This window comes from Phytophthora infestans, genomic scaffold, assembly GCF_000142945.1.
Source record: "Phytophthora infestans T30-4 supercont1.167 genomic scaffold, whole genome shotgun sequence".
In the NCBI taxonomy this organism is placed as follows: domain Eukaryota; phylum Oomycota; class Peronosporomycetes; order Peronosporales; family Peronosporaceae; genus Phytophthora; species Phytophthora infestans.
The window spans coordinates 132,709-143,770 of record NW_003303592.1 but is presented as its reverse complement, the minus strand read 5'-3'; the positions used below and the strand labels follow the sequence as shown (position 1 = coordinate 143,770).

Sequence of the window (11,062 nt, the reverse complement as noted above, 5' to 3'; positions counted from 1 at the left end):
ACCAGTCCAAGCACGTATTCGCACAGAGGACACAGGCGTTGGATGCAATGATGCGTACGATACTCGCAATACTGCGTGCAAACTACCGCATCCGCCACTTCCGTTCTTACCAGGCCCCGTATGGGGCAGACCGCGTGTGCAAAGTGTTGGTTTCATTGTGTCTCTTTCTAGAACTGGACACAGCGGGTGTGGAGCAGCGTCTACTGGAAGGTGGCGAACGACTCACGTACAAGCTGAATCTGCAGGGCTGGCAGTCTGATCGAATGAATCTGTATTTCGACTACAAAGACAAGAAGAATTACCGCAAATTTGTTGAAGTGCGAGAACACAAATCGATGGAACTACGCCAGTCGGTGGCCTCTTCAGACTACGACGAAATGGAGCCGGTGAGTGACACAACGGACGATGAGGAGGACGAACAGCGTAGGAGCTCTCTACAGCTAGTATGGATCTGAAGGTAGGATCCGTAGACCCAGTAATAAACCTGCATGGATAGAATTTATGAACACAACATTAGTTAAGCTTACCGTCATTCGTCTGTCTATATCTTAATACCAGCGCTTCCTAAAAGCTTTCTTTTAGAAAGAACCAATTATTTTGAATTACAGTATTGGCAAGAAATAAAAAGTTGTCAATGGCTCTAAATCTAGAGCCAAAATAAATTTTGCGCAAACGGCTTTTGATTCTCTAAATAGATGGTAAAATAAATTCCTCAAGGAAAAAAGCAAAAGCAGACAAAAATACATTATCCGTTTGGAAATATGCATTATTTTGCACACAATAATTATTTTGGAGCCTTTCCTAATACGTCCGGATTTATCAGAATGCTTCGATGTAATCGAATACCTGGCATCATTGCGAGGCATTTCGCGGAATGTCTGGCAGCAGCGGCGGGATCTATCCGCATATTTAACTGGGACCATCCGTCGCCATGACCGTGCAGTCGATCGCGTTGATGACAGGCAAGCCATCCATAGTGAAAAAGAAGCACGACCACACAGACCTCACTATGCAATCTCGAGCGACGCGAGCGATTACGAAAGCAATTGTGGCCGCAGGCACAGCAGGCGCGATGGCGACGGCTTGTTGGCTACTAAATCGAATTCTGGACGGTAACAACCACAAGTGCATTGAAGAATTGCCCTCATACATCGAAAACGAGGACAGCGATAGCGACGGGGAATACGATGGAGACTTCGGCGACCCAGACGACAGCTTCACTCAGCTACCCGTCGTCTCCGAGTCCGACGACGAGGTCGCAGAGGACGCCATGGGTTATACGAGCGAGTATTTCACCCCACACTACGACGTCTGCATGCTGTCCGTCAGCATCCAGACCTTCGTGGATCCACTTTCAGATGTTCCTTCGAGCGAGTGCCGACTCTGTAGAGCCGCAGAAGCGTTTGAAGACCATGACGCCGCCGGCGATGGCTTCGCTCTAGGCGATAAGCATCGCACGCTGTCATTTACGGATACAGAATGCAGCAGCAGGAGTGTGGCGTCTATAGCTAGTGAGTTTAACGACTTCGACGAGGAAGACGTTGTCCGGACGACGGAACAGTGGTTTTATGTCAGGCTGTAGCCATGATGTAGTTTCTCACACGTCACAGAGAAAATAAAGCGGTTATTTGTTTTTTTGCTAGCTACTACACAGACTATGATTACGAAGTCACTTCTAATCTGCGACCATTTAATTGGAGAAAATTCGTTTTCCCCAATCAAATTGCATATCTTCAATGACACACAATATTGTGTCTGATTGGGCGTAATCAAAAATCGTCGTCAACACTTCAATGCACCACATTTTCCGATTTGCCCTCATCTACCACAATGTCCGCGTTCAACTCTCGTCAAGCAGCCAAGAGCTTCCAAGCTATCGAGACAAACGATGGTGCTGGAGCGCACATACGCCGCTCGATCGGGTCTCCCGTTCTGTACAACTTTGATCCGTTCTTAATTCTAGACGAGTTCCACGTGGGGCTTCCGGGAGGTTTCCCGGATCACCCACATCGCGGCTTCGAGACAGTCACGTACGTGTTCCCAACGTCGAAAGGAGGCATGCGCCATGAGGATTTCATTGGGAATAAAGGGGAATTGCGACCCGGAGACTTGCAATGGATGACGCCCGGCAGAGGCATCATGCACGCAGAGATGCCCTCGAGTACTGAGCCAGCTCACGGCTTGCAGCTCTGGGTGAACCTGCCGAAAGAGAGGAAGATGATCACGCCTCGATACCAAGAAAGCAGTCGCGAGTCCGTACCGCATGCTTTTAATGCTGATAAAAGCATCGAGGCCATTGTGTTCGCTGGACAAGATTTCGGCTACAAGGGACCAGTCGACACAGAAGCTCCAGTGACGTACGTACATTTTCTGTTGAAACCAGGAGCGAGGATGGAGTATTCCATTTCAACCAATCACAATGTGTTTGTGTACGGCTTATCGGGGAGCGGTAAATGTGACAACACACACGTTGTAGCTCATGAAGCCATTGCGATGGAGAAGGAAGGAGACGGCGTGTTGCTAACGGCAGCGGAAGATGAAAACCTTGAAGTGGTGGTGATAACAGGAGAACCTTTGAACGAGCCGGTGCATCAATATGGACCCTTTGTTATGTCTTCAGAAGAGGACATTCACAACACGCTTAGAGACTTCGATCTTCGCGCCAATGGATTCGAAGACGCACACGGATGGAGATCCACCATTGCACCGCGTCGCCGCCATCGCTAGTAATCCGTACACTTCTAAAAAAATAAAAATAACCAGTTTTTTTTGCTGTAAACATTTTTTTTCTTTTATATTTGCCATACTTTATAAGTATAAAAGAACATAGCGACAGGAAAAAAGACTCGACTGGATAAATATAACACAAACTTCATGTCAGAAAGCCCGTTCGTATGTTTTTGTCTTGGGATTGCGTACAACAGTGCGGCCGCAATCGTGCAAGCTTGTTTAAACCGCTCGTCATCTTCTTCACTGATAAGCTAATCAAACCGGCAAGATGTCTGGGTTTCCTTGGGTCATTCTACTTTTCTCCGTGTTCGCTGCAACCATCCACACTCCCCAAGTTCCAACTACCATGTTCAAGTCTCGCCAAAAATCGCTCAGAAACTCGTAGCTCGCGAACAAAGCGAAGGTGCCGGTGCTCGCGTCTATCGCTCCATCGGTCCATCTCAACTGCGCACTCTCGACCCATTCCTCATGCTGGACGAAGCGAGCGTTGGACTTCCCGGCGGCTTTCCGGCGCACCCACATCGTGGATTTGAGACCGTGTCCTACATGCTCCCCACGTCTAAGGGCAACTTTCAACACGAAGATTTTTTGGGCAATGAAGGCGAACTGCGACCTGGTGATCTGCAGTGGATGACGGTTGGACGAGGGATTATGCACTCGGAAATACCAAAGAGTCACGACCCGGCGCACGGTCTCCAGCTATGGGTCAACCTTCCTAAGCTCCGTAAAATGATCCAGCCCGCTACCAAGACGTCCCGCGTGAGTCGGTACCACATGCTTTCAACGACGACAAGAGTGTCGAGGCTCTTGTCTTTGCCGGCGAAGTGTTCGGGTCAGCGCGGTCCCATTGAAACGGAGGCACCTGTTACGTACGTACACTTTATGTTGGACGCAGGAGCCAAGCTCGAGTACCCGATTCCGTCAACGCACAACGCGCTTGTATACGCTATCAGTGGTAGGGGCCAATGTGTTGGAGCTTCCATCCAGCCACACGAGGCGATCGTAATGGAGAAGGACGGAGATGGTGTGGTACTGACGGCAGCCGAGAAGGACACGCTGGAGGTGATCGTGATGACTGGCGAACCTCTCAATGAACCTGTCGTTCAGCATGGTCCGTTCGTGATGAACTCAATCGAGGGATTAAAACAAACTTTTGAGGATTTCCAACAAGCAAAGAATGGATTCGAAAACGCGCGTTCGTGGGAGCCTAAAACCCAACGACGTCGCTAGAAAATAGTTTTCCAAAAAGTATGACGAACTAATGATCAGTGTGTCTTCAAATTTCTTATTCATCGATTTTCGATAACCTAGTGCTATCGATTTTCCTAGCATACAGTATAGAGCAAAGCGATGACAAGCACCATCACCACTAAAGTCTTGACATCATTCTCGCTACAGCCCTCTTGTCGGTTAACGACGGCGGTTGCCAATCTCCGAGGCCCACGAGTGCGCGTTCTCGAATCCGTTTTTAGCCAGTTGGAAATCTTCAAAAGTCTGACGGATCTCGTCCTCTGTGCTCATGACGAAGGGTCCGTACTGCACCACCGACTCTTCCAGTGGCTGCCCCGTCATGACAATCACCTCGAGGCTTTCGTTGTCGTCTGCCTGCAACAGCGCACCGTCACCCTTCATCTCGAGCACAATGGCTTCGTGGGGCTCGATCGAGTGCTCCACGCACTTGCCCGTGCCGGACACCGCGTACACGAAGACGTGGTGACTCTCGGGGATCGGGTACTCGAGCTTGGCTCCTTTTTGCAACATAAAGTGCACGTAGGTGACTGGAGCTACAGTTTCAATGGGACCACGCTTCCCGAAGACTTCCCCGGCAAAGACGATGGCCTCGATGCTCTTGTCGTCGTTGAAGGCGTGCGGGACGGTGTCTCGACTGATCTCCTGGTATTTAGGCTCCACCATGCGACTCTTACTGGGCAGGTTGATCCAGAGCTGCAGTCCGTGTGCCGGCACCTCGCTCTTGGGCATCTCGGCGTGCATGATTCCCTTTCCTGGGGTCATCCACTGCAGGTCTCCGGGACGCAGCTCGCCCTTGTTGCCTAGAAAGTCTTCGTGGCACATGTGGCCCTTGGACGTGGGCAAAACGTACGTGACGGTCTCGAAACCTCTGTGCGGATGGTCCGGGAAGCCACCGGGGAGACCCACGTTGAACTCGTCCAGCATGAGGAACGGGTCGAGGTTGCGCAGCCGAGTGGTGCCGATGGATCGGTGCACACGCGCGCCGGCACCCTCACCTTGTTCGCGAGCGACGAACTTCTTGGCGATGAGGCGAGGATTGAACATCTTTTTGGCGGTGGATCGGAGAGAACTCGTGGTTGCTGGTTGGCTACTTGAGCACTGGAAGGTGAATTGTTGAATGACCAGCACGAGGCGAAGAGATTTCAGTCGCGACAACGAAAGTTAATGAGACTGCCGGAGATGTCTATGTTGGGCCTACAAACAAACACAGAGACAGACAACAAGCATAGCTTACGATAACATGGCTCACTTGTCCACGTGTTCTGCTTCACCAACGCAATCTATGAGAAAAAAGACCTGCCGGTGTGCCGGTGGTGGATTTTCCGCTTGACCGTCTCGCTAGTTGATTGCGCGTACCACCAAAATGCGTGACGTGGCAAAAGAAACTTGTTTTTGTTCAATTACAAATTTCAAGTCATTTAATAAAGACGCATCAATCACCGCCGTAATCAATCTTTTCTACCAACCAAATAGAGGTAAAGATTTGTTTCAACCAATCCAGACAAAATAACACTTTAGTCTCATCAACGTCGTTGTCGCGACTGAAATCTCTTCGCCTCGTGTTGGTCATTCCTCAATTCACCTTCCAGTGCTCAAGTAGCCAACCAGCAACCACGAGTTCTCTCCGATCCACCGCCAAAAAGATGTTCAATCCTCGCCTCATCGCCAAGAAGCTCGTCGCTCGCGAACAAGGTGAAGGTGCCGGCGCGCGGGTGCACCGATCCATCGGCACCACTCGGCTGCGCAACCTCGACCCGTTCCTCATGCTGGACGAGTTCAACGTGGGTCTCCCCGGTGGCTTCCCGGACCATCCGCACAGAGGTTTCGAGACCGTCACGTACGTTTTGCCCACGTCCAAGGGCCACATGTGCCACGAAGACTTTCTAGGCAACAAGGGCGAGCTGCGTCCCGGAGACCTGCAGTGGATGACCCCAGGAAAGGGAATCATGCACGCCGAGATGCCCAAGAGCGAGGTGCCGGCACACGGACTGCAGCTCTGGATCAACCTGCCCAGTAAGAGTCGCATGGTGGAGCCTAAATACCAGGAGATCAGTCGAGACACCGTCCCGCACGCCTTCAACGACGACAAGAGCATCGAGGCCATCGTCTTTGCCGGGGAAGTCTTCGGGAAGCGTGGTCCCATTGAAACTGTAGCTCCAGTCACCTACGTGCACTTTATGTTGCAAAAAGGAGCCAAGCTCGAGTACCCGATCCCCGAGAGTCACCACGTCTTCGTGTACGCGGTGTCCGGCACGGGCAAGTGCGTGGAGCACTCGATCGAGCCCCACGAAGCCATTGTGCTCGAGATGAAGGGTGACGGTGCGCTGTTGCAGGCAGACGACAACGAAAGCCTCGAGGTGATTGTCATGACGGGGCAGCCACTGGAAGAGTCGGTGGTGCAGTACGGACCCTTCGTCATGAGCACAGAGGACGAGATCCGTCAGACTTTTGAAGATTTCCAACTGGCTAAAAACGGATTCGAGAACGCGCACTCGTGGGCCTCGGAGATCGGCAACCGCCGTCGTTAAACGTAGCAGGAGTCGGCGAGAATGATGTCAAGACTTTCGATGATGCTTGTCATCGCTTTGCTCTATACTGTATGCTAGGATAATCGATAGCGCTAGGCTATTGAAAAACAATGAATAAGAAATTTGAAGACACACTGATCTTGTCATTAGTTCGTCACACTTTTTGGAAAACTATTTTCTAGCGACGTCGTTGGGTTTTAGGCTCCCACGAACGCGCGTTTTCAGCTCCATTCTTTGCTTGTTGGAAATCCTCAAAAGTTTGTTTTAATCCCTCGATTGAGTTCATCACGAACGGACCATGCTGAACGACAGGTTCATTGAGAGGTTCGCCAGTCATCACGATCACCTCCAGCTTGTCCTTCTCGGCTGCCGTCAGTACCACACCATCTCCGTCCTTCTCCATCACGATCGCCTCGTGTGGCTGGATGGAAGCTCCAACACATTGGCCCCTCCCTACCACTGATAGCGTATACAAGCGCGTTGTGCGTTGACGGAATCGGGTACTCGAGCTTGGCTCCTGCGGCCAACATAAAGTGAACGTACGTAACTGGTGCCTCCGTTTCAATGGGACCTCGCAAACCGAACACTTCGCCGGCAAAGACAAGAGCCTCGACACTCTTGTCGTCGTTGAAAGCATGCGGCACCGACTCACGTGGGACGTCTTGGTAGCGGGGCTGGATCATTTTACGGAGCTTAGGAAGGTTGACCCATAGCTGGAGACCGTGCGCCGGGTCGTGACTCTTTGGCATTTCCGAGTGCATAATCCCTCGTCCAGCAGTCATCCATAGGAAATCACCAGGTCGCAGCTCGCCTTCATTGCCCAAAAAATCTTCGTGGTGGAATGTTGCCCTTAGACGTGGGGAGCATGTAGGACACGGTCACAAATCCACGATATGGATGCGCCGGAAAGCCGCCGGGAAGTCCAACGCTCGCTTCGTCCAGCATGAGGAAAGGGTCGAGAGTGCGCAATTGAGATGGACCGATGGAGCGATAGAGCGAGCACCGGCACCTTCGCCTTGCTCGTGAGCTACGAGTTTCTGAGCGATTTTTGGCGAGACTGGAACATCGTTGTGGGAGGCTACGGAGCTTGCTGCGAGGCAAGTGAAAAGAAGAATAACCTGAAAATCCTCAGCTCTACAGCTCGCTTGATTACATTTAACCGAACAAGACGACAGGATTGCGGCTGCATTGTTGCAAGACGATAAGTTAACTGTTTTTTTTTAAAGTAATTCAGTATATCTTAATTGTTTTTTTTTTTTTTAAGATTTGAGTCTAGATAGAGCACTTTCTGCCGTCGCTCGCTTCAGGTTGCAACTCTAAATGTTCAGACAGGATCGGAGCTACTGTAGCTGGTGCTCGTGCTCTTTCCGGTGTGGCACTGCGTATCGAAAGACTTTGGTAGCAACAGTGTCGGTAGTGTAATTCGAAGTGATAGAGTCGTTTTGGCTCGTGAGCTTGTCTGCTCGACTTCAGCACGCTCTTCTGTCGTTGGTGCCTCATTTACTGTATTTTCAGCCCCGTTTTCCGTCAATTTCTCCTCAATTAGTGGTAGTGCCCGCTTGACTTTTCCTGCTTCACTCGCTCGTCTCGCCATTCGGATCTTACTCTTCATCCGACGACGGACTCGGGACATCCTGAAAGCTGATTGGATAATAATCGCCTTCCGATGACGAAAAGCGTATCCTCTCATCGCCAACTCATCCACTTTTTCCTGAACTGTGAGACTTTCCAATGGCAACACTCGCATTGTCAGAACCAGTAGCAGATCCGTAAACCGGAACATGTTCGGAGGACATCTGAGATCCGGGTTTGTACCGGTATTCACGCTGCCATTGAGTCCGTCATAGTTCCCGAGACCCAAACAAACGCGATACGTAAGTTCCGCGATCCGAGCTTCGATATCGTGGAACGTTTCGCGTCGACGTTGATGAACCGCAAGCGACAAAGCCGCCCACTCGTCCGGCTTCATATCCTCAGTGGCTACACTATCGAGCATATTCTTAAACGTACCCAATCCCAAAGGAGGTTCGAGTTTTTTCAGTAATGCCATCAAATGTTTCCGATGTAACAATCCCAATGCGTCAGTGTCAAATTCGCTCCAAATCGTCTGGAAACGTTGAAGATGTTCCGCTTGGAAGCCCAGAAGATGCTCGTTATCATCTGCTCTTGCCGACATCAGCACGTATGTATCCACCATCGTAGAAGCGTATAAATTTTGCAGAATCAACACTACTAAGACGTAGAAAATGTTGTAAAATAACGCACTGATGGTAGGAGACCCACAATCGCTTGACGACCGACCCCAAAGAACACATTGAGGCGGTGCCACGCTGGAGGCCAAGTACGTCGCGTACCAGTCTTCACCGGCTGCAAATTTGACAAAAGCAGCATACGCGCTGGGAAATGTTGTCAAATTCAGGTTAGCATTTAATCCGGAAGCCCACCGTGTAAGTGAAAATACTTGTACGCCGACAATCGCAAAGACGAACAGAGCGTAACCCAGTAGCAGTGTCACCTTGAGGGTAAGCTGAACGCTGGATAACAGCGTTCGAAATAAAGTTCGAAGAGCTCGAGACCGTTCTAAAACCAGCGACAGATGTTTAAAATCGAACGCTCGAGTCATCCCGAGGATCAGTAATACGGGGGAATTGGAGATGAGAGGTCCCACGAGCATAATAAACGCAGTACAGCTGTTGAACGTTCTCCACGTGAAGCCTTTCATGAGGAAATCTCGCCATCCCACAGCTGCAACTCGAAGAACAGCGTCGAGCGCGTAAATTAACGAAAAAATATAGTGGAACCACCAAACTCCGGTATCCACATCCTCGTCTTCACTAGAGCCACGATGAACAGGAGAGCGATACCACGCAAGGAGAGAAGTGTGGAGGATCACCACAGTACTGATAAATCCGCGGAAAGAGCGTTTTTGCATGTAAAATTGAGCGAGTTGCATGAATTTGCTGGTTGGGAGCGGATATTTGGGACGCATGGCCACGATCGATGTTTTCTTGCGTAGCCAGATGAGCTGGAGGTTTGTAAGCAATAGAGTGCCGTTGTAACAGCGGAAATTGTTCATGAGAATCCCTGCGAACACTTTGAGGAGATAAAATCTAGTGAAAAAGAGAAAAGCGACGAAAAATCCAGCGAAATACGTCGAGGCAATAGCAGACGCTTGGTGGTCGTTATTGACGCTTGTGTCGTCTGCAAAATCCATGGCAATGTTGACAACCGGAAGCCAGCCTTTCATGGAAACCAGGAAGAGGATGGAGGACATGGCTCCAGTGATATTGTCAAAATGCAACCCTGAAAGATTCCCCCATACTCGAGGTGTCAAGATACCTGTTGCGCTATTCCAGAAAACCCCCACGCACTTTTCCGCTGTATCAATCGATGGATCACTGCAATAAGCGAATCTCCCACCAAAAATCTGCATTCCTAGTGTGGCAAACGAGTAAAATAGAAACACCGACAGTACGACACAATAAAAAATCGGTGTCGCGGATTGTTTCAGCGCCTCCGTGATGACTCGGAACGTTCGCACTCTGTAAAATACACGAATGGGACCGAACGCTCGTCCAAGTCGAAATAATGAGATCATAGTCGAGTGAGGTAGCAAGAGTAGCAGCGAACAAGCCATCAACACCACCATATTAATCTGGTTCCAAGTATCCGAAAGATAACTTTTCGGAGTGAAGAAAAATCCGCGTGAAATCACTTTTAGAGCGAACTCGAAGAACAACACACAGGCGTACACGACGTCACTCAGTGTCGTGAGTTCCTGGATTAAGTTGGAGTACAGAGGGGACTGTACTGTCAGCATAATCGTACGGATCACGATGGCTGCGAAAATGTATTTTTCCGTCTCTTTTTCCAGTCGACGAGCTTTCAAGCGTACCCACGACTGCGGTGGGAATAGGAACAAGGACACGTCTGCCATAAGCCAATGACCGTCAAAGAACTGCCTCACGTAACCGGTTACACCTCCTGATGAGGTCCATCCGGTCCACTCATCCGGAGCTGGAGAATCTGTCGGATTTTCTAAGCCTGGAGTGGGGACAATGGAGGCTGGATGCGACAATTCTTCAATCGGAGTCACGGCGGCTTGGTTCTTGGATTTTCCGTTCTGTGAAGCTTCTAATGGAACGTACTTGCGCTCGTGCTGAGTTTTCGTTGTGCCGTAGTATCCTTTAATCTTCAGAAAATCCGAAGTTGGAAGGACGTTGAATAATCTAGCTTTGAGTGCTTCGGAAGCCGATAAAGCACGTTGCGCTCGCTTCTTGGCACTTCCGCCTTTAGCGTTAGCTGCAGCACCCAGAGCGCCCTTATGGCGCTTCTGGTTGCCGTCACGGCCGCTCATCCATTGCTTCTTGCGCTTTTCGCCACCTTCGCGTGCCATGTTCACCACCCGAAAATGACTCAAATCAATCAAAGTCTATTGTCATCCAATAAGATGACTGGAAAAATATTTACTGACCACTATCAACCAATAGAAATTAGTGAAGGTATTGGTCGTCAACGACTTTGTCATTTAGCTAACGATAAGCAATGACGAC

General features: G+C 50.1%; 6 protein-coding genes across 6 annotated transcripts; 4 read left to right on the top strand and 2 right to left on the bottom strand.

Annotated features, from left to right (window-relative positions):
• Nucleotides 1–50: 50 nt before the first annotated feature.
• On the top strand, nt 51–455 carry PITG_20623 (uncharacterized protein; the record flags this gene model as incomplete). The annotated part of the gene is made up of 2 exons (XM_002895492.1): nt 51–349; nt 428–455. The coding sequence occupies 2 exons, from the start codon at nt 51–53 to the stop codon at nt 453–455; spliced, it is 327 nt and encodes a 108-aa protein (XP_002895538.1).
• A 1,375-nt stretch (nt 456–1,830) lies between these two features.
• Nucleotides 1,831–2,779, top strand: PITG_20622 (pirin-like protein; the record flags this gene model as incomplete). The annotated part of the gene is made up of 1 exon (XM_002895491.1): nt 1,831–2,779. The coding sequence occupies one exon, from the start codon at nt 1,831–1,833 to the stop codon at nt 2,725–2,727; it is 897 nt and encodes a 298-aa protein (XP_002895537.1).
• A 419-nt stretch (nt 2,780–3,198) lies between these two features.
• PITG_20621 (pirin-like protein) lies at nt 3,199–3,960 on the top strand (the record flags this gene model as incomplete). The annotated part of the gene is made up of 2 exons (XM_002895490.1): nt 3,199–3,489; nt 3,568–3,960. The coding sequence occupies 2 exons, from the start codon at nt 3,199–3,201 to the stop codon at nt 3,958–3,960; spliced, it is 684 nt and encodes a 227-aa protein (XP_002895536.1).
• A 180-nt stretch (nt 3,961–4,140) lies between these two features.
• PITG_20620 (pirin) lies at nt 4,141–5,075 on the bottom strand (the record flags this gene model as incomplete). The annotated part of the gene is made up of 1 exon (XM_002895489.1): nt 4,141–5,075. The coding sequence occupies one exon, from the start codon at nt 5,023–5,025 to the stop codon at nt 4,141–4,143; it is 885 nt and encodes a 294-aa protein (XP_002895535.1).
• A 487-nt stretch (nt 5,076–5,562) lies between these two features.
• PITG_20619 (pirin) lies at nt 5,563–6,644 on the top strand (the record flags this gene model as incomplete). The annotated part of the gene is made up of 1 exon (XM_002895488.1): nt 5,563–6,644. One exon carries the CDS (start codon nt 5,625–5,627, stop codon nt 6,507–6,509), a length of 885 nt encoding a protein of 294 aa, XP_002895534.1.
• Nucleotides 6,645–8,110: 1,466 nt separating this feature from the next.
• On the bottom strand, nt 8,111–10,866 carry PITG_20618 (Voltage-gated Ion Channel (VIC) Superfamily; the record flags this gene model as incomplete). Its single annotated transcript, XM_002895487.1, has 3 exons — nt 8,111–8,150; nt 8,207–10,515; nt 10,606–10,866. The coding sequence occupies 3 exons, from the start codon at nt 10,864–10,866 to the stop codon at nt 8,111–8,113; spliced, it is 2,610 nt and encodes an 869-aa protein (XP_002895533.1).
• Between the last annotated feature and the right edge of the window lie 196 nt (nt 10,867–11,062).